The 24,123-nt window shown below is 36.6% G+C and overlaps 1 protein-coding gene across 2 annotated transcripts in view; it reads right to left on the bottom strand.

Annotated features, from left to right (window-relative positions):
* Window positions 1-13,904: 13,904 nt before the first annotated feature.
* Window positions 13,905-24,123, bottom strand: part of LOC145680554 (testis-expressed protein 47-like) — a 97,563-nt gene continuing 87,344 nt past the window's right edge. For both annotated transcript variants that reach the window (XM_081751185.1, XM_081751184.1), the window contains one exon: window positions 13,905-14,537. In XM_081751185.1, the coding sequence (XP_081607311.1) occupies window positions 14,428-14,537 (110 nt within the window). In that variant the 3' untranslated portion in view covers window positions 13,905-14,427. The remainder of the gene's footprint in view (window positions 14,538-24,123) is intronic.

Here is a 24,123-nt window from a genome sequence, read left to right as displayed (position 1 = left end):
TTTATGTGTCAGAATTTTTAGCTGTTGTTGTACTTATTTGTAAACTAGTTTCATCTTCATTGTAAATAAGTTCAAGATTGTCACGTAAGTTTATAGCATCAAGTATATTTTTCAGTAGCGTATAAAATTGGTTCACTATAGTTCTGTTGAACCGCATGAGTCTATCATAGCTGAAATTTTCCTCCTTTCTGCTAACGATATTCTATTGTCTTGCCACGAATGGATATCACAAGTCTTTTGCGGCTCTACGACTACGAAATGGATGAGGTATAACGTTCTCTTAACATATTCTATACACGGACTCACAAACACCTTTTCTGGTTCACCCAAATCCAACTATCTGTAAACGAATTATTCTTAGTTTTAATTTTTCTTCCAGTTCCTGTGACAATACACAGTTGCGACCAAATTTTAAATGGGCTTTCTGTCCTTCCGTTTTACCCAGTCAACGTTACCCATGCAGCCCTTGCAACTTGCATACAATGACCTGTGACCTGATGAGGTACGGACATTGCGCTGTTTTCACTGAATTCAAAGGGTTCTCAAGATAACCTGTGACCTTGACCTGACCGTGACCTCTGATCTTGACACTTGATTGACGCATATTTGGTCGGACATAGAATCATACCATACGGCTTTTTCTTTGTTATCACTTCGATTTACGTTTTTTCAGGCTCTTTCAGAATTTACCATTGCAGTCCCATAAGGAAGAAATCGAAATTTGACCTTTGACCTTATATCTCTTCAATCTTTAGTACAAGTGACATGCTTCTATGACGAAACTAAACTTATGTTCTTCGTCTAAAGTTACCCCAAATTGCACGGCTTTACCTCATACTACTTTTGCACAGTGAAAAATGAAATTGACACACGAAATAATCAACCCTCTGTATACATATATATATATATGCGTGAATGTGAAAGCTCATACGTTAGCTTTCGAGAAAATGAAGGAAAATGAATTTATTTGTAAACCTAAACAAAATAAAATCGATGCTGTACAAGAGCCATATCATTTAGTGAGGTGACACTGATACTGAAATATATATATATCCTCATTAAACTCTGCCTTACAATAGTAGCACAATGACAATACAAAAATAAAATTAAATGAAATCTCTTCAGTTTAACATCCCACAAATATGCCCTTTACGCTAAGGAAAGCGATGATTATTAGTAAATGAATAATGAAGAAAGAATTGGAGGAATGAGAAAGTGAAACGAAACGGGAGTACCCCGAGAAAACCCACAGACGCGATGTTGTCCGCTACAAATTTACTTGGCCGGGATCGAACATAGGACCCCACGCACCAGAGGTAAGAGTTCTACCACTAAGCCACCGTGCTCCCCCACGATGGCAATATAAAGTATGGTTAATGAGATTATTAAGTCGTATTATATTAAAATATTATAGTATAATACTAAAAGTATTATATTAAGAGTCTTCATCCCGGCGAAATTAAAATACCGCTAATTTTACAGTAATTATGTGATATCTTCAAATAGATAAAAGATAATCGAGATGTGGAACAAGAGCGCCCTAGACAATATTATTTTACATGAGAAACCGTTATCACGATTCACTTATCTGCTTTCGATTTCGAGCCATTTTGACAACCGGCATTTATTTTCGCGTTTCTAAACGGCTGAAAACGGAAAGCCACTAGGTGACTTGTGATAACGGTACCTCACGCAAAATAATATTGTCTAGGGCGCTCTTGTTCCATATTTCAATTATCTTTTATCTATTTGAAGATATCAGATAATTACTGTAAAATTAGCGGTATTTTAATTTCGAAGGGATGAAGACTCTTAAGACCCACGCCCTCAACCAGAGGTGGGCTAGGGGGGCCTGGCCCCTATAAATTTGTCGTGGCCCCTCCAGACCTCAATTTAAAATGCTATTATTAATACAAAAATCATAATTTAGATATCTGTAAGAGAATTTTTGATGACTCGGCACCCCTAAACCACTGTGGCTGGTTTCGGGCCTGTTAAGACCTAAACTTTAACCTTGGTTTGCCCATAATATTGCCCAAAGATAAGACATGTGTCAGTCGATCACAAGCGCACCTACGGTGGATCCATCGGGTCCAGCTATCTCCCCTGAAACATTTTAAATCAACATACACTTTCTACACTTTCTCAATAAAACTATAATTGTTTAACATAAAAATATTAATGTAGCATGAAAATTTGATCACACACTTCATTTGTACTCTTTCGCTTATAAAAACAATCTATCCCTAGTTCTATCTTTTTTTATTTTTTTATTTTTTATTTTTTATTTATTTATTTATTTATTTTTTGAAAACATAAATGGAAGTATTTTCCAATTACTTATCGTCTTTTCGGGTGGAGAATAATACCCGTTCAATACCATATAGACGTAGTGGCTGGTAGTATTGGAGTTCCCTAAAACTTGGACTCCTCCCAATAAAAAAATTCTGTGCGGTGATCCATTCGATAGACCACATTGATCTTTAAAAAAAAAATGCTAGTTGGAAATTTTTCATGCGTAGTTTTAGAGAAAATCGAACGTTTGGTGCCTTAAAAAGTATGTAGTTCGTTGCCAATAATGACAGACAGCTTTTTTTTTTTTTTTTTTTTTTTTTTTTGCTGGAAGAAATTATTTATAAATCGTATGTGTAGCAATCGCATTTATTGTTGATTTTCTTCTCTTAACGGTGACACACATATTCCTGTTTTCTTCTCGAAAACTACGCATGAGATTTTTACCCTTAAGCATGCTATTTTGTTAGGCTCGATGTGACATATCGACTAATACATATCTTTGGACAATAAGTATTTTAAGAAAACAGAAATTAAAATTTAAGAGTTAATGGTAGCTGTCGTCTTGGTGTCATATCTCACTATCACTTTCACCTCGTAAATGAATTGTCCTCGTATAGCGTCAACTTTGTTTACCAAAAACAAAATGTTTTTCTCCATTTCTCGAAAACTATGCATGAGTGTTTACTCTCATACATACCATTTTGTTAATGCAAAAAGATTTATCAATTATCGATAAGATCTATATATGTATCTCATATTGGAAACTTTTTTTCCGTTAAATGTTAATATAACTTTAAAATTCAAAATGATATTTACTCGTACGTTGGTAGAGTTATTCGTATATAATTTACTTTGTGTAATGCATAATACATAATTTAAATCATACACCAAGACTGGTGATAAACAGAACCATCTAAATTTGCTAGGAGTGTTGATTTGCAATTCACTAAGTTTCTCACATCCGACATGCTTGGGAAACTCCAAAGCACCGTGTGAAAGTAGCTTCTAGTTCCTAATTTAGCCTTGAACCTTTAGGATAGTCCTGAATTTTAAATCTTACTGTTGATTTCTGTTGTGGAAAATCACGTTCAAAAATCCTCCAATGCTTACTAAAATTCATTAAGTTCTATCTTAATACCCTAAAACAACGATCGCCAAATCTCACGAATAAAAATAAAAACGTATAATTTGTTCCTAGGACGGGGTGACGTAACTAGGGGGGGTCAAACGAGGCTTGTGCTCCGGACGTCGGGTTGGGAGGGCGCAAAAGTGGGCAAATATTTGTGGTACTGTGTTGGTTTGGTTGGTCAGGGGGGGGGGGGGCGCTAAGACGAGTTCTTGCTCCGGGCGACAACTATCCTAGTTGCGTCGCTGCTAGCACGCCACGTACCCATTGTCATTGGACTGCAGAGCAATGGCACAATGCTGCATGGTCCAATGAATCACGTTACTGGTTTCATCACATCTGTGGCCGGGTCAGATCTGTTGTGTACCCGTGAACAGCTGCTCGAGACGCGCACATTGAGATGAGGACAGGGCCGTGGTGGCTTCATTGTCATTTTAGAAACTTTCGCATGGTCATTCACGATTCCAGTAGTGCGTGTGAATACCACCATGGCGGCTCCTAGTTATAGTCAGATCAGTGATGATCAGATCACATACCCTCATTCATATAGGTCATATTTACAGCTGGAAATCGGACCTTTCAGCAGGACAAAGCTCTTTGTCACAAGGCCAAACGTGCTGCACTGGTTTGAGAAGCACATTGGTAAATTTCAATTGGTGCAATGGCCTTCCTTGCAGTCCTTACCCAATTAAACACCTTTTGGATGTCATTGAATGTCATATCGGAGATCATCGCCCCCCTCGACGGAATTTGAAGGAATTAAGCGACTTATGTGTGTTGTTGTGGTGTGTAATGCCTCCAGCCACCTACTAGTCTCTTTGCTTCTACACCAAGTTGCATTACTGCTGTCCTGCGAGCCAAAGTAGATATACCACATATTAGGTAGGCGGTCATAATGTTCTGGCTGGTCAGCGTAGATTGGTTTCTGGCTCAATTGGGTGTTCTTGTCAACAATACATAGTTTTTCACGGGTGCTACGTTTGAAAGAACATTGCATTTTGCAAAAACATTGTAATCAGGAGCGTCATTTCAGATTTTGCTTGGGGGGGGCAAGACCCCTTGATATAAGTAAAATTTCGCGTTTTTCACTGATTTACTACTATTCAATTAATAATATCTATATAAATCTCCAACTCAGGCGGGGCAATTGCCCCTCCCTCCCCCCTAAATGACGCCCCTGATTGTAATCATTCGAAACAGTAATTATTAACTAGCTGAACCTGCGCTCTCTACACAGCGCATCAGTCACATATTAGCATGAATCTCCTTGTCATTCCTCACAACATCTGTACATGTCCTTTACAGACACAAGTGAAAGACGTATTGATAAAAGAAATCTTCAAGGTGTGCCATAAAGGGAAGATTTTTCGGTTACTTTTTTCAATATCTCGCACCGTTTGCATATTTGAGCCTACTTCCGGTTGGAGTTTCTAATTCATAATTAGTGTTTTCTTTCTTCTTGCTTGCAGTATGTAATAAGCAAATACATTACATACAAAATTAATTATAATGCCAATGATATATGGTGTTCATTGAGTAAAACACTCCAAACAATAAAGATTCATCTTACATGTTAGACTGGAGAAATGGTTATCCTTCGTTTTTATCGCCATTTCGCCATGAAACAAACGCATGGGAGATATACAACCTCTGTATACAACTGCATGGTGTTGGAGTGCATAACACATAGGATCTAATCCTTTTTTAAAAAATTCAACACTTCTAATGTCTCCTAAAAAATGTAATAAAGAATTAACGGCCATGTTGTTTAAATATTCAATTAGATCTGGACAATCTACACAAAATTTGGAATCGGTCAGTGAAAACGGCAAGTTTCTAGCACTTCTGGTTTTCGAGATCTTATTGTCGAAAGGATTGGAGACAAACATATAAACTTGTCTTTGGAGACCAGTGGCGTATTTAGGGGGAGGGCTTCCGGGCTTAAGCCCCTCCCCACCGAAATCTTCCTTACTATAGTAAAGTATATGAAATATCTTGCAGAATTGTCACATATTCAGGCATAGCCCCCCCGAAAGTTAGGAAAGCCCCTTCCGAAACAAAATCGTAAATACGCCACTGTTGGAGACAAACATATAAACCTAGTATTTTAATATATAGATAATTAATTTGTGGGATTGATCATTTGAGCTCTTCTAAACTCTGATACTAAAACAATATTCTCAAAGAAATTCTGCTGTCGGAAATTTAAAGGATTCACTACGGAGTTCCCAAATCAATGAAGCCAATGGCGCTTTTCGAAAATAAATTTTAGCCTGTAAGCTTGACCGTACATCAGAATCCCCAACCAGGCTCAGTCGGAAAATAGAAGCTACATACTGGTAGTTTGTTTCAACAAATACAGTTTCAACCGTTTCCCCATGATGCGATGACAGACAACAGGCAGCATCGTTTTCAATGTCAAAAAAGAAATTGTAGAAAATACTACCTTCTCCCTTAAAACTGGAATTCTCAAAACGCTGTGACACGGGTCCACTTGTTTTAAATGAACAATTTACGCGTATATTCAAAATTTCATCTTCCTAACTTGACAGTGTTGTGAGAAACAATAATACTTAATAAACTGGTATTCCCTATGTTTATAAGTAAATTTTACAGTAAATTTTAAGATACAGCGAAAATTATTTGCAAATGTTGTGATCGGATTTAAGTACACGTATCTACAAAATTCCAGAGTTCTAGTTTTACTAACTGATCAACATTAGTGTTGCTATTTTAAGCAACTTAAACTAGAAATACAAATCATTGAATAAATCAACGTTTATTATTTTAAAATAAATTGCTTTATTTAATGATTTGTATTTCTTGTTTAAGCTCTAGTTAGTATGAATATGAAAGTGCGTAAAAATTAACTTGTGTGACGAATAACTAACAAACAAAAAATTTAGGAATGATCAAAAAAAATGGATCAACAGATTGCGATCTTGGCCAAGAATTTTAGGAATGATCAAAAATGCATCAAAAGATTGCAATCTTGGCCAAGAATTTTAGGAAGGATCAAAATGCATCAAAAGATTGCAATCTTGGCCAAGAATTTTAGGAATGATCAAAAATGCATCAAAAGATTGCAATCTTGGCCAAGAATTTTAGGAAGGATCAAAAATGCATCAAAGGATTGCAATCTTGGCCAATAATTTTAGGAAGGATCAAAAATGCATCAAAAGATTGCAATCTTGGCCAAGAATTTTAGGAATGATCAAAAATGCATCAAAAGTCTGCAATCTTGGCCAAGAATTTTAGGAATGATTAAAAATGCATCAAAAGTCTGCAATCTTGGCCAAGAATTAGTTTTTGGATCAGGGGCCACAAGATTTTTGAACAGTCCCTAAACCGATTTTTCGTAATTTTTACGGAATAAGCACATCATACTAACTTAAGCGATAGTTTGGCTTTGGCTACATTTCTCCAAATATAAGGCGTACAATAAAATTTTTGATTGATAAAATATGTTGGATTTTTTGGGTTAGGGGCTACAAAATTTTTGAAAGGACCCTAAATAGAGTTTTCGTATTTTTTACGGAATAAGCACATTTTACTGAGGTAACTGATAATTTGGACTTGGCTACACTATATGTAGTTCTCCAGATATAAGTCCTACAAGAAATTTTTTCCTGAAATATATTGGATCTTTTGATCCAAAAATAGCGTAACAAAAGCGTTCATTTCTAAGAGACTGTTATTCCATCCATACAAAAAGATTTCTTGTTAAATATATAAAAATTTGATTTTGCCTGGCAATTCTGTGGAAAACCTCCTCCACCTATGGTGACGTAACGGACTATGGACCACTCTGATGGCAAGTTGGCGGGTTGCCGTGGTAACTTGCTGCCCCTCTTCTTCCATGTTCTACTCCCCTTCTCCTTTCCCAATAGTAGGAGGCCCATTGCGATTACTGCTCAATTAGCACAAAATGTATGAAAAAAGGACGGAAGAGGAAAAAATTGATAAAACAAGCGAACATCGTCAAAACAAATGACTATCTTATACTGTGACAGATAATCGGTTGAGAGGATTCAACTTAAATGGAGAAACAAAACACGACCGTTTACCAAGCCAGCGGATAAGTAACAGTTTTTGAATAAAAATGATTGAACAGGTGTACAAGCGCTTGAGTGTTTCTTTCTTTCTCACTAGAGGACATTTGAATAGTATATTTTGAGAATTGTTCAAGGATAAATAGATCGTAAATAAATAAACGAAAAACTAGTAAACTGGTAGGCATTTTCTCTGCGTGGGAGTGAACAAATTAAGTGTCAAAAACAGGTCCGCAAATTGAATGTTACTTTCAGTGAACCAGAAACCGTACTTTTTCAACAAGGTATTTGGTTAATATAGATCTATACTTTTGTGTATCTGTAAATAAAACATTGAGGATGATAAGGCATATGCTAGAATGTACGTACATAGATGTAGTGGAGACGAGTGGCTACTCTGATTTTGTGGCTAAAGTGTCATTCTAACTGATTATGAGGATCATATCGTACCAGTGTTCGGAAAATTCTGCGTACAGCAACGTACCTCAAAAAAAAAAAAAAAAAAAAAAAAATGCTATGCCATCACAAACTGTTTTGTGTTGACGCAAACAGTAACTGAATGTGTCGTATGAGTATAAAACAACTACGTATTTTCTTCCGTTAGTTTGACTGATTTTATGTCAGTATCGTTGTTATTTTAATCATTCTATTGGGCTTTATAATAGGGCAAGATTTAAGCTAACTTCGGCTACTGTCTTAGAGAAGATACGATAGACGCCTCGGTGGGGGCTCAGTGATATAACGTTCACCTCTAGCGCGTGGGGTTCCTGGTTGGATCCCAGCTCGTATCAAGTGCGTGAGTTTTCTCGGGTTTCTCCCACTTTCATTATTTCAATCATTGTCATTATCATTTAGGCTACACGATACAACTGTGAGACGTAAAATTGGAAGATTTCATTTCTTAGAAAAAAGCGCATAAAAGCAGGGTATGTTCGTGTTCGTACTAGTCATACGGGACCCATACCTGATATTCTGGTATGGGGGCAATAAGCTAGCATCCCACTCACCTCTAATCTTCATTCAGGTTAGCATGAATGATGCATAGTAAGTACATTTGTGAAATCGTACAATCATATTCTCTGATCTAATCTGGATTTCCTCCAGAAGGATAACACGCGTTGCCAAACCGCCTAAACTATCTAGTATGCTAAAGTAGGTATACACCTTTTGCCCTGGCCTGCTAGGTCTCTGAATCTAACACTTATCAAGCACGTGAGGTATATGGTGTGACTGATCTGACTGCCAGCCGGGTTTCGGCAATCACCATCAGTCAGGTGTACCAAGATCTACAGCGAGTGTAGGATACTTTGCCCCAAATATTCATCGTTTGTACTACAGGCTACGTGTTGAATAACTGCTTGTGTGGCCACTCAGAGTCGTTACAACTGCTATTAATGTGAAAACTGAATTTTTGAAAATCCATCATAATATTTTTGGTGAAGTCTCACGGGCGTCATTTTGGGATCATCATCACCTGCCTCCAATGCAATCAAAACCACCGTGGTCCCCATGTAAATTATTGAATATTAGAAGGTTGTCTAGAATCTCACATTCTTCTCTGATGGTTACTTTTATACCTGGTTATCTCCCAGAATCTTCAGTAGATTGCAGTGGCTCTCCAATGGGCTATATTTTTTTTCTTTTTTAGTCCACTTTCCATTCTCTGAAACGAACTGAAATTTTAGTGTCTTGATTTTACTGATTTATTCTTCAAATTTGTTACTTTCTTTATTAAAATTAAATTCTGCGGTGTACCATAGTAATTTTAATATTTATAAATCAAATTTAATTTATTTATAATGCAAATGCGTTGTGATAAAGCAAGAGCTAATTAAATAAATTTGAAGAAGAAATCAGTAAAATCAAACAATCAAAATTTCAGTTCGTTTTAAAGAAATTAGAATATTTCCCATAAAGCAATGGGTTTAAAAAGTGAAGATTGTGTAGGTACTCCCTGTAAGCACCCCTAACATAACCCAATTCAGTTTTCTTCAACACAAAGTCTAGATATAGTGCTATATATATATATATAACTATATATATAGTGCTATATATATAACACTAATATATAGTGCTTATGAAGCTGAACAAATCTCACTTAACAGTACTCACTAAGGAAGGTCGCGGGGTGTCACTCTGACTTCACATCGACACTATGCTCAATTGACTCATTTTTACATATAAATACATTTCATTAGCTTATCAACCCAGTGTGCAAAACAGGGGGCGAGTCGTTAGACGTTGTTAGACGCCATTAACCTTCAGCGTCTCCCCATTAAGTGCCCTTATCTTGCAAAATGCATATGTTTTGACCTCACCACTGTGCTGGACACCCAAGGAAATCCTCCGATACCAAAAGTGAAGAGTCTATTTCGAGAAATGGTTACTTCAAACTTTCTGCAAAAGCTGTTCAATTTTAAACTTTTAACGCTCCTAATTCAAACACGCTTAAGATCGAGGATTTCCCCGTTTGCGTAATTGTTTCATATGTAAAAATGAGTAGATTGAGCATAGTATCGATATGAAGACAGAGTGACACCCAGAGATCTTCCCTAGTCAGACACATGAAAGTCATACCAATGGAAATGGGAACTCAAAGATCATTAGCTTGTAAAACTATCATGAAGTTGTTTCCTCCGCTAGAGAAATAGGAAAGAAGATGCCTGCTATGAAGATAGGAAGGCGTTTTGTGTGTTGGGTTTTGTCTGCCAGTATGTTATAACTGCACTTTCTTTTTTGTTTTATGAAGATGCTCCCAGTGAGCACAGTATCTGAAGTTCATATTCTGAATTTGAAGCAAGTCTAAGCAAAAGTCAGCAGCTGTCCACCAGTAAGCAGGGTAACTGTGGAGTGTGTGAGATTTAGTTTCATATGAAGTGAGCCGTATCTAGAGATTTCGGTGCCCGGGGCGAAGTACAATTCGGCGCCCTAACACTCACCTTACCAAGCATTTTTACATACAAGAAAAGAAGCTTTTGTTATTACGCTACGTTGAATCTTTATCAAGCAGCTTGGACCGACCATTGCAACAGCCAAAAGCGATCATTATGTATTCTTTTACAAATGCTGTTACAGAGCTGTTTTCAAGAGGCTTATTTTGGACTTTTTGTTAAACTTGACAAAGCTTGGTTGGTATACAGATCCACTTGGAGAATAGTTATGGAAATTTACAACTACAGTATTTACAAAGTTTTATACCATCGATAAGAAATGAAAACTACATTGAAAACTATGTTCTTTTAAAATGTTCGAAATGAGTGACAACATTAATTTTCAGTAACAATTGTAAACTTTTGTAATGTGACCCAGGGTTGCCAACCGTCCCGATTCTGTCGGGACTATACCGATTTCTGACTTATTTGTCCCGCGTCCCGACCGGACACTCGTCGAGACGCATATTGTCCTGATTTATCGATTTTCAAAGTTCATTAATATTTTACTGGTCCATTTTTACAAAGGAATAACTTATGTTAGTTATATTACACGCATAGTTTTATGTATAGAATCAATTTAACAAATTTGTGTTTTAATTACACTCATGAAAAAATACTTAGCAGCTCATCTTTAATTTATAGTTATTCCCTAATTGTTTTGAGTTGATAATTCTGCCGACTATGATGATAGTATATTCCATTCAGCGCTAAAAAATATTGTTTTTGCAACCTCTACGTAAAAGCGCTGCTACTGCAGTGGCAGTAACACTCACTTCAGCGAGTGACCGACCCCAAGCCAACTATAACTCATGTGTTTGTGATAAAAACCATTTTATATAGTTTTCTTTTCAAACATTGTTTATGTTAAGTGAATTACAATTATTTTGGTATGAATTTGTTGTATGATGATAGCCAAAGAATAAGACTTGATTTTAATAAAACTTTTTGTCAGTAATTCTTTAATAATGTTATGCACTCATTTGTGATTAAAAAATTCTAGTTTTCTATCTAAGCTTTGTTTATATTAAATAAATTGCAGTTGTTTTTGTTTGAATTTGTTGCATATATTGCTTATAGCTAGTGATGAGCAGTGGGTGGAAAAATAAAATTTAAAAAAAAACTAAGGTGCTGCACTCATTCAGATTCGTGTTATTCAGCTGATTATTTACATTGTTTTCAACGACTCGCCGTACATGTAATCGTCTCGGCGGGCGGGGGGCTCCAACACAGATTGTCCTGTCCCGATTTTTTCTTAAGAAAAGTTGGCAACCTTGATGTGACCACACAAATAGCATTTTAATTTCGATCCCTTTACAGTAAAATATATTTTGTGAAATGTAACGGAAATTGAGAATGAGCCTTCTTTGCGATCAACGGTTTGGCTACTGCATATGTTTGAAATTATATAGTAATTACTTAATTTATTAATGAATGGAAGTTCTGCGTTTAAGATTACTTATTATTAATTAACATATTAGAATTACACCGAAAGACATACACACATCTCACCCTTAAGCCCCTATTCCACAACTGCTTCAAGTTCGAAAATGTTATTATTTCCTTTGTTTATTTTTATTTTTAATATTCCCATGCAAACAGCAGCTTGCATGTGTCTCTTCACTACTCTCATTTTCATACCTTTATTCTCAACGTCGTGATTAATCCGATTGGATAGAAAAGCGTGATTAACTAAGGAAATTCAACACCTTCAAGATGCCGAACACGTATTTCATACTTTGACAATTTCTGATTTTGAAAACGCTCCTGCGTATACTACAAATCATATATAATAAATTTCTTTAAGTAATAAGTAAAAACTTGTTGTGACTTAAGTTTGGACTGCGAGCGGAGCTAGGAAGAAAATTTTTAAGAAACTTATTTCTTTACAAGTCGACAACAATATTGAATTAACAGGGCGCCAATACTCTTTTCTTCGCGGACCGTCGTTCACTCATTCCCAACACTTTTCCTTTCTTCTTACCCGCTCGCGCCCTCTTGATATCAGCACCTGGGGCAAGAGCCCCGCTTGCCCCCTAGCTACAGCTCTGTATGAAATCCATGGAGAAAACCACCACCACAGTCAGCAGGGAATTAGATATCCTGCAACCAACTGCGGAAAATTTTACGCAAACATTTACAGATGCGTCCTTATCATTTGTAATTGTTGCAGGCTCTGAAACCAGAGTAATGGATTCGTCGTACTGGTACAGATAATAGTGAACATTTGCGTTATGATCCACGTTGCCCCGACTTTACATCCTGAGACATTTTTCTTTGCGTTTTTTTTAAACAACACCTATATAGACTACCTTTATCATCTACCATCCAGGATCTTCGTGTTCGCATCACGAAGGCCTTTGCATTAATAGATCGTCCAACGTTACAACGTATATGACAAGGAGTGGACTACAGGCTAGATGTGTGCCGCGTCACAAAGTGAACTCACATCGACCACATGTGATGTGATGTTTTGAATCAATGTAAAAGAAAACTTATTGAGTTTATCTTTCCATTAACACCATTTTCACATGTCTGAGTGTTACAGTAAAGTTCCTAAAACTCGGCATTCGATAACCTGAGTCCGGATAACTTGGCCACACACTGGTAAAGCCCAAAGAACTGCGCAGACCCGTTCAAGTATCTTTTCTGAGGTCTGTCTTAACAGGTAAATAACTGTACAGTGTGTATTCATTGATTTTCTTATTCATATAGTATAGTAAAGGCTCTATGCTTTTATAAAGTACATACTTTTCCTTTGTTTAAGGGTAATTGGGCACTATACTCTCTGTTCTATTCTCAAGCAATCAATACATAAAAATGCAGTATTGTATTTTCTCAGGAAACACTCGTACAGCTCACAGATGACGAGAAGAACCCTAGCAGAAGTAGTGTGACGTAGGTATGGGCTCGCCCACTTTTCGCACGGAGGTTTCAAATGACACCACGGAATAGCACACAGACAACTACCCGGAGTAGCAGACGATCTCTAAGTATAGACCACACCTCAAAAACCGAAAATGGACTTGACCGTGTCGTTGACCTTTCCCCGCTTCCCCTGTTTTGGGGTTCTTCTCGTCATCTGTGAGCTGTACTTATTCTTTTTTTTTTTTAACCCCATTCCCGATAACCTGGGATTTTCACAAATTCGGCCACCCTTCCGTACACATTAGGCCGAGTTTTCAGGACTCTAGTGTATTTAGGTTGTATTTGTTCATGTTTGAATCGGGAAGATTATTTTTGTAACAACATTGTATAAGTTTGTTAAATGCAAATCTCGCCTTATCCAATATTGGAGACAGAAGACATACATTGGATTCAAAATTCTTTCAGTTTTCTACCTATTGATACGTTTGAAAAAGAAATGAAAGCTTCTTTAACCTATGGTCAGTGTGTGAAAAAGACTACAAAACGCAATACACATTAAATCATTATACTCACCAATAATTCTTTTTTTTTAAGAATTACAATATATTAACAAATAAATGCACACACAATTGACATATATCAAAAGTCTTCTTTTAATAAATTTACATATAACATTACAATAGTCTTCGTTCTCTCATAAAGAAAAGCACAAATATTTAATATCTTCTCAGTTACGTCAAAAGACAATAGTACTATTAAGCTTATGTCTTCACAATTGTGTTAATTTATAAGCTTACAAATAAATCTTACATTTAAACTTAATTTCTTCAAAAAAGGAAATATAAATAACATTTCTATTGTGTATACTTAAAACTATTAATAGTTCATTTTGATTTTCAAATTTAAAATGTTTATTTTAAAAAGTACTAAGGCAGCAGAATTTTTAAAAAAAAAAGAAAAAGAAAGAAAGAAAATTCCATGTACAGAACTACAAAACATCATGCCTTATCATGACATGTAATACCAAAACTAGAAAGAGATATGCAACTATTAGATTTACGGTTAAACCTTACTATCCTTGAATGCAGTTTACAAATGACATAATTTCGCATCACTCTATTGAAAGATTATATCTTCTGTATGTTCTTCTGTTCGTTCACATAATATTACCATCTGTTGTTTCTTCCTCAGGTAAATCTTCATCATCATCTTTTGGTGGCCATACATTGTACGGAACAACAGTTCTGATACAAGGCGAAACGTATTCTACAACGGAGAAACAATAAATTATATTTTTTTAAAAAAAGGTTTCAAAATAAAAGTTTTAAATCGTTTACAAGCAGCGATGATTTTCAAGGGTAGCCCAGGAGCGAGATTGCCCCCCCCCCAAGAGCCACAAAATTCCCTTGGGATTATATATACTATCGTGCTCAATGTACACCTTGTCTCAAAAAGGTTGAGCGCATTCTTTACTGGTGTTTTGAGGCAAAAATTTTCTAAGTCCAGCTTCGGGTATCTTCGGGAAAAAGTAAGCCAGGTTCAAACCTCCAAGCCAGCCTTTGCAATCGGGAAAAAGTTTGCAGATGTGTTTTTCTTCTTTTAAATATAATAAGACTTGTTACCAAGTGTTTAAAAAAGCAACATTGATTGAAATACTTAATGATACAATATTTCGAAACCTTTTTTTTTAATGTTAGCACATGCTTGTTTGTCATTTAGCTCTCCATACGTAATGGAACATTTAAATACGTTAAGGAATCTTTCCATATGTAAAAGAATGCTCAAAGTTAAGAAATAGAACATAATTATCGCCTGAGTACTAAAATAAAAGTCAAAGTAGAACAGAAACAGCGTTTGTAATGGATATGAATGTCATAATTATCTTGAGATCCGTTATACCTCGCTAGAAGGTTGTGTTAGCTCATTGGTAAGCTGTCGGATTTCAAATCATAAGGTTGAGGGTTCGAATCCCGTCTAGGCTAATCCTTTTTTTTAAATTATATTTTCCGCAATGCATGAAAAATTATATAAAATAATTACATTAGAATACATAAGTTGTGTATATATAACATAATCATTGCAGAACATAGTAATTATTATGTTTAAAATATAACATCTGAGATAATTTTCACAGTAGGTCGGTATTATATATGAGGATGTAAATACAAGTTAGGAAAATCATTTAATAGCAATAAATAAGTTATGTAGTGTATTTATTTGCATCTATTTGTCATACAGATGTAACTTCTCAATATTCTCATTACAGCATGTCATTTACATTCGTGAAATACAATATATTCCTACGGATATAGAAAGTGTATAAACAGAGTATCCAAAGTCGTATCCTGCTTCAAGATACATAACTTTTCCCGATCCCCTTAACGTCACGGGAAGAAACACAAATTCTCTTTAGAACGGAATGTCGTTACTTAGAGTCTCATTCGTATACGTTGAATATGCTTTTGTATATTCATCTCTCTCTCTCTCTCTCTCTCTCTCTCTCTCTTTCGCTTTGTTTATGTGTGTGTGAATGTGTGTTGCGGAATATCCCAAGTTGAATACAACATTTGCCAAGTATATGAGGATCATTGTCATCGAATACCAGAAATTGAAAATCGGGTTTCTTCAGATTGGGTTTGCGTGTTCATGTTAGCTCACTGGTAGAGTACGGACTTGCCAATAAAGAGGTCTTGAGTTCAAAGCCTACAGCTAACTATCATTCTTTTGTTGGTAGGATTGCACAGAAATCGGATACAAGGAGTGGTTTACTTCTAGAAATATTTTCAGAAGCGTTTAGGTAGCCCTGAAAAGGGCTGTTTTCGGGAGTTAAGGCTGGGACATTAATATTGTGTCCAAGACCCTTCTGAATTTATTACACGCTCCATTCTTCTGGGCATGGAATCTATTACATGGGTGACAAATCTATCTCCTTCCCCTACCTCCAGCCATGCTTCGGAAACAAGATGCCACAGGTCATCCTGAGTTCTTGGTGGATCTGCCTCAGGCCAACTTTCCCTTAGAGTACGCTTCACTTCTGCCCACATATTTTCCATGAGATTGAGGTCTGCTCCACGAGCGGCCAGTCGATTAAATCAATCTCAGGATGCCCTGCGAACCATTCCTGAATCACGGGAAGTATGTATTGGCGACTGGTATTGCTGGAACTGAATTACACCATCAGGCTGAAATACTCGTACAGATAGCACCATGATATTACTGATAATGTCTAAGTACTGAGCATTGTCCAGATGTCCTTCAATTCTATGAAGCTGTCCTGCTCCGCGACTGGAAATCCAACCCCAACATAAAATAGATACATGGCCACTGCGATTGCAAGCAGCCACATATCCATGGTCATATCGGGTGCCTCTCGGACGATACACAAAACGGCGTCCCTCCTTTGATGTTGTGAATATGGATTCATCTGAGAAAACTACGTTTTCCCAATTGAGACCCACATTCGCCTGTGCAAACGCGAGACGGTAAATTTTGTGGTCGCCTGAGAGTTTTTCCTTCACGGCAGCAACACGGCCACGTAACCCAGCATGACGAAGCCTTCGCAGAGCTGTATGCTTACTACCAGGAAAGAGAGAAACTTCCCTTAGCTGTCTAGACGTCCTTAGTGGGTCTAACCGGGCTTCGTTTACTAATCTCGCATCTTGGGCTTCGGTTGACACATGCGGACGACCAGGAGATCGTAAATTATCAGTCTGACCTGTAGCACCATATTTCCGAATCCATCGCCTTCCTGTAGAGGCCGGGACACCTACTCGCCTGCTAGCTGCAGTTGCAGAATAACCTTCCAACTCCCATAAAGTAATTACTGCTGTACGTCTATCCATAGTTACCAATGTTCTGAGCTGTGAGAAGGAAGCAATAGGTAAAAGCTAGTACCTGACGTGTGATTGCTTACTTGCACGACACGCCTATTGTGGGGAACAGCGTTGCCAGATCTAGCATAATGATGCTAGATCTAGCATAATTTGCATGTCTCTAGCATCTAGCATCTTGCTTTTAGCATCCTGCCCAAATCTAGCACAATTTCAGCAAGTTTATCAAAAAGCCGTAAAACCTGGAGATGAGAAAGAAGTTGGTCGTGGGAAGAAAAAGAACGGCAGAAATGTATCCTCTTCCATTCATTCATACAGTCGGTAAACCATACAGGCAGTCTTATTTTTCGAAGTAAGTTCGAAACGTCTTTGGGCTTTTTTGTGGCTCCACCCAGGGTTTTCTAATCCTTTAACTCCGACGCATGAGCGGAGCTATGGGGGCCATTCTCCCCCCAACTTTTTGACAACTTCACCATCTTTATTTCTGACTTCATGATCATATTTATTCCTGAAATGACAGCTCCGAGACCGACCAAAAATCTCCCCCCCCCCAACAGACGATTCCCAACTCCGCTTATGCTGCGAAGTAATTTTCTTTCAAAATATGTAAACAAAAACTTTGCATTCATTTATACGACATATACGCCATTGAATCTGGCAACGACTGCATTAATTTAGTTGAGTTAAAATTTTGGTGCGTGAAGTATTGAGTTCTATCCATGCATTCTTGCTCTCTGTGTATTTTAAGTTACGTTATCGTATCTCAACTTCGTTTTTTTTAAACTCCTGAATTAGTAATTATGAGGATCTAGCATAATTTGACCGAATCTAGCATAAGTTCGATCAGGTTTTGGAATAATTTCGAGCTGTGAGTCTGGCAACGCTGGTGGGGAACGACTTGGTCAACGACTCGCGAAAGAAATCTGAAAATGGTGCGCCGTAATAATAATATTAAAAACAGTTTTTATAAAGGAATATTAATACATACGAAAAGCTGTTTAAAGAATGAATTGTTATACTGACTTTACACGTATAAAAACATATACCATATACCAAACAGATTGAGCGATATGATGATAGCTGTTTTGAGACAAACACTTTCGAAGTCCAACTTCGGGTATCTTCGGAAAACAGTAAACTAAAGCTGCTGGTTCGAACCTCCAAAGCCAACCTTAGTAATCGGGAAACGATGTACAGATATGTTTTTCCTTCTGTTAAATATAATAAGACATGTTCAAATGGTATTAAGTGTAGAAAAAAGTAACATTGAAATACTTAATGATACAATATTTCGAGACTATGTATTCACACTCTCGTTTCGTCATTGTGATTTCCATACGGAAAAAAGCATTTACGTATGAGCTCAGTTATATTTCAGAAGCAGCTTCCGAAAAGCGGTCATATTAGCTCAGTGGTACACCACCGAGCGCTTAAATCGTGAGTTCGATACCCGTTCAGGTGAAATTCTTTTATGATATTTTACTTTCCTCAATGCATGAAAATTATGTAAAATAGTTACATTACAATTCATCAGTTGTATATATCAGTTGAATATATATATTCATATCATCAGTTGTATATATCAGTTGAATATATATATTCATATCATTTCACGACATAAGTAATTCTTATCTTTAAAATATAACATCTGAGGTATTGACAGAACGTCGGTGTGTTATGTGTGAATATTGAATACAAATTTAAAAAATCGTGTAATAGCAATAAATAAGTTATGTAATGTATTTATTTGCAGCTACTTTCATCGCAGATAACTTCTCAATATTCGCATTACAGCATTTAGGTAGAGCATATCGAAAATCGGATCGTGGTCCAAGACAAAAAACTAGCTAGCCCCAAACTGTCACGCAAGAAATTCGCGAATCGCAAAAGTAAAGTGAAGAGATTGAGAGCGGCAATTCCTTAATCGCTATCTCTCAACTCTCTCTTATCTGCATTTATACACATAAAAGTGTATGTATGTATGTTCCAACATAACTCATGCATGCCTAGAGCAGGGTTTCTCAACCTGGGAGTCGCGGCCCCTAGGGGATCGCGAAGATAGGCGGAAGAGATAAATATAGTTAGAATCTAATACCAGAAATTATTTTTAAATATTATTTTTAATTTTGTTCTGATAAGCATACTTTTATTTTTTATACACACTGTAAAGAACAATAAAAAATAAGTCTACTGAACATTTTCAAAGGGTGTAGAATTCGTGTTACTATTCGGTTCAAAGTCTCTTGTCGTCGCGAATTCTGTCGAGAAATTTGAAGCTTAAAATATACAAAACGATAATCATGCCTGTTGTTCTGTATGGTTGCGAAACATGGTCGCTTACTCTGAGGGAAGAACATAGACTGAAAGTATTTGAGAACAAGATCCTTAGACGAATATTCGGACCCAAGAGGAACGGGAATGGGGAATGGCGGAAACTTCATAACGAGGAACTACATAATTTATACGGTTTACCCAACATTGTTAGGGTCGCCAAGTCTAGAAGGCTTAGGTGGGCAGGTCATGTAGCTAGAATGGAAGAAAGTAGAAACGCTTTCAAAATCTTGACTGGAAGACCAATCGGAAAACGACCATTAGGAAGACCTAGGCGCAGATGGGAGGACAATATTAAGATGGATCTCGCTGAGATAAGAATACAAAGTAGAAACTGGATCCAATTGGCTAAGGATAGAAGTCAGTGTAGAGCTTTTGTGAACGCGGCATTGAACCTCCGGGTTCCATACGCCATAGAGTTAGTTAGTTAGTAGAGTTGTTTAAAAATGAATTTAAATCAAAGAGGTATGATATAAAACTAATGAGAACTGTATATAGAAATACTAGAAAAATACACATGCAACAAAACCTGCACATTGAAATACAATTAAAATTAAAACCTAATGAGATACCTAAGCATGGTGTAATTTCACTAGTGCAGCAATGTCCGGTTCAATCTTCATGACGAACATTATCAAACCATTTTCAACTGATAAGCGATTTCTTATCTTTGTTTTAATGTTTACCATAAAAAAAACACACTTTCGCACAAGTACGATATAGCAAATGGAATTATTACTTTTAAAGCAGCAATCCCCAGACCAGGATATTCTTCTCTCCTCATCAGGCAGAACTTGTCCAAGTCTTCGTTACAAAAAACCAGTTGCAAAGACTTGTAGCATGATCATTCTATTATTTGGTCAAGAAGTTGTGGGCTTAGATCGGATACGTTAATGGCCTCTTCAATGAAGGAGTTTAACATCCATCTTGAACCAGCACCTTCGTCATTGGGAATATAGATATTACAGTTACTGTATCCACTGTCAGTGCGGGGCGCCGAAAAAAGGGGCCACACATTTCGGAGGAAGTGTGTTACTCATGTTAGGAAAGTACATGTGCTCATGTGTAAAATAGAAGGAAAAACGTAATAAAATGTGCTCAAAATTAAGGAAAGGTAGGGCTTATTTTGAAAATGTTATTGAGCTTCGTGCCAACCATGGTGGTGCTTCGTAGCTAGTCTGTCGACGTCACTCATATATACGGTGACATCGTACTATACTCTCGCCCCGGGCACTGATTTTCCATGGCACTGTTCACTATAAACAAAAAAATGGATTCTACTATTATAGAAATAGGTATGTTAAAAATCTCACACAAGCTTATTATAAAACAAATTATAAAAGGGTCGCTGGCAAGAGCGTGTGATAAAAGGGGATCGTGATAGGAATTAGATTGAGAACCACTGGTCTAGAGTAATTTTAACCACATTTCTTATAGTTTCAAAAAGATTGCTGTCGGGTTACCTATGGTGAATGGGAGGGGGATACATATAAAAGATTGCTAGAAAATGATCGATATTAGATTCATAGTTTTCGGGGTCGCTTAGATAAATAGTGAGACTTTCAATTTCGCTTAACTCCGATTAAGCTCTCATTAGTAGGGATGGGCACGAACGACTTTTCTTTGAAACTCGACTCGACTCGAAACAGACATCTTTGAGGTCTACTCTTGGACTCGGCGCGAAAAATATCTTCCAACTCGACTCGGATTAGAGTCAAGTCGAACCAAAACGAGCCAAATCCTGTGTGTAGTCCTACCTAGACAATACATAGACAATATTTATTCTATCATCAATTATACTACTGTTACTACAAATAATAATAATAATAATAATAATAATAATAATAATTATTATTATTATTATTATTATTATTATTATTATTATTATTATTATTATTATTATTATTATTATTATTATTATTATTATTATTATTATGACAACACCGTGTACAAACATGAACAATAGATGGTTAGTAAAGGAATACTAAAAGCTAGTTGACTGCCGACGTCGGTAGTCATGAACTCTACAAGGCAAAGACATCGTTCATTACTCTAAGCTGTAAGCGTCGGTGGACTACAGATGGTCAACTATTGACCTCTCGCCAGAAATTGGTGGCCCCGCAGCGACGATCCGTGGTGGCCCAAGTTCCATTTTGAAAACTTTACCACCAGCAGCAGAGACGCGATGAAACGCCAACGAACCACAAAATTACTCTCCCAAAATATGTCAAAATGCCTATATGTGTGATTTGTTTATATTTAGGTGAATCAAAAAAACACAAAACAAATACCCGGGGTGGACGCAAACTATCAATATTACGATTACTAGGCACGTGTTCTCCTGACTTCCCCACGGAAACGATCATAAAAGGCTTGGTTGTTGAAGGATAAATCATTGACGTCTTAATTTAGCCAATCACACAAACCCCTACATCTCGAGTTCTAGAAGGTGATACCGTGAACCGTTTCAGATTTATTGCTTCCTGGTGGAGTACTATCCATGAGCAAAATTTGAGCATAATAGCCGACATGCATCTTCGGTGCCTCTTATCTTTAGTACAATTTTAACCAGAGATGGTGTGGGTCAATGAAAATTTGATCCACGACCCACCAAGACCCACTATCACCCACCACCCAAATGCCCCATTGGCCCACTCTGACCCATCAACCATCGTGATCCACTCTGACCCACCACCAACTATGAACCACTCTGAACCATTGCGACCAACTCCGACCCACCAAAACCCATCGACATCAACTCTGACTGATGGCCCACGTCCTCCTCTCCATTGACTAAAGAGGTTACACTTGTAATAAAACAAGACTGTGAAATTATCACTTATCGGAGTTTGAATTTCTACCGTCAATGGCTCAAGCACCTCTCTGTTACAATACTGGTGGGTCTGACCTTTACGATATATAATGGCAAAGTGTTTCTCATCTTCCAAATTAAAATGATTTAAATTTATCATATATAATTATTTCTTTGTTGCCTTACAGACACATTTCAGTAGAAAATAGGGTGAAATTTGAAAGTTTCAAATCAAGGAAAAGTAAACCAACGTAAAAAAAAAAAAAAGAGAGAGAAAGAGAGAGAGAAACTAATTTTCTATATAATTAAGCATGCCGTACTAATTGAAAATGCCCATGTAATTAAGTTTAGAATACAAATTTTATGGCCATTTTTCTCTAACTTTATGGCTTGATTGCCTTATGCTCGGAACGCTCCATACATTAAACACCAGCTTCAGCAATTATAAATAGAAAGCAGTGGGTATAAAATTCAAAAAGAACTTTAGTATGCATTACTCAATTTGTTTCTCAACTAATATCAATCGTTTTCGATTATTTTTACAAATCAACCCACTACCAATTTCCAATATATAGAAAATGCACCCCCGTCCCCCCGCCCATAAAAGATAATTTAAAAAAATGCCAGGACATATTTTCTTTATTTTTAATAAAGAGTTATATGTTGAATTTCAGCTCTCAGTTGAACGGCTTGTAAGATACTAAATTTTTCGCAAAAATTCGGACTTCTACTCCCCCTAAGGATATGTATTATAATGAAAGTGACACGCGTATGGTAACTTCCCAGTTGGGAATGGAGCCTGATTATATACCAAACGTCAATTCATTTGACTTTGCAATTTGACCGTGATGATTATGCAGACATAGTTACTTTCAATTTTTTATGATACATATCCTTATTTCATATGTTACAGATGATTCAAAAATATTTTTTCAAGCAGTTAGCTCCTCTAGAATCTCACAGGCTGCATCCCAAAATCCAACTCCTACTATCCTATGACAATCCAAAAGTGACTGTACTTTTTTTTATTAGGAACAAATGACAAAAGAAAAATGGAGATCTTGAAAGTAAAATGTAGAAAAGCTCGGTGCCCCCAATAACTACATATTTCTCCACCCCTTCATCCCGAACTTAAAAATAAAACTTAATTCGAATATGGTTAATTAGTGAATTTATTACAGTTAAATTCCACTCACTACATGCTACAGCTACAACTATGTAACAAAAAATAACAACTGTGAAACATGTTCTGAATTACTATTAGATTTCTTACGCTATTATTAAACATATTAGAATAGTAAAAGAGGATTGTTCGTGAAATAGTATATTTGCTCTTGATTTATAACTTTTTCATACGGAAAAAATTAAAATATTATTCAAGTTTTAAACTTTGCACTCTGCAAATATGTTGCCCTCTAGGCAATGGGACTAATGTGAAATGTGGACTAATGTGGACTAATGGGAAATGCTGCACTGTTAGCGGCGCTGAAAACTTACGATTCGATTCTAATATCGAATGATTTCGATATCTTTATGTCGCTACGTAACCACCCTGGGTGCTAATGGAAGCTTAATTGGACTTGAATTGAAAGTAGAACTATTCACCTAAGCGACCACGAAACTATAGATTCGATACTAATATCGACCCGTTTCTAGCATTTTTGATATGTATCCCGACAGTACTCTTTTTCCAGACTGTAAGAAATATAGTTAAAATTGCTCTAGATATATCAGAATTATGTTGAAATACACACATAAATCCACTTTTATATTCTGTATAAATAGAGTGAGCGAGCGAGCGAGCGAGCGATTGAGGCCGACTCAAGGCATCACCACCTCCACATTGCAAAAGCATATATCAGGAATTGAATTGAAAATC

This window comes from Thermobia domestica, chromosome 3 (genome assembly GCF_964235325.1).
Source record: "Thermobia domestica chromosome 3, izTheDome1.hap1.1, whole genome shotgun sequence".
In the NCBI taxonomy this organism is placed as follows: Eukaryota; Metazoa; Arthropoda; class Insecta; order Zygentoma; family Lepismatidae; genus Thermobia; species Thermobia domestica.
The sequence above is the reverse complement of the archived record's forward strand: the minus strand, read 5'-3'. Positions and strand labels throughout refer to the sequence as shown.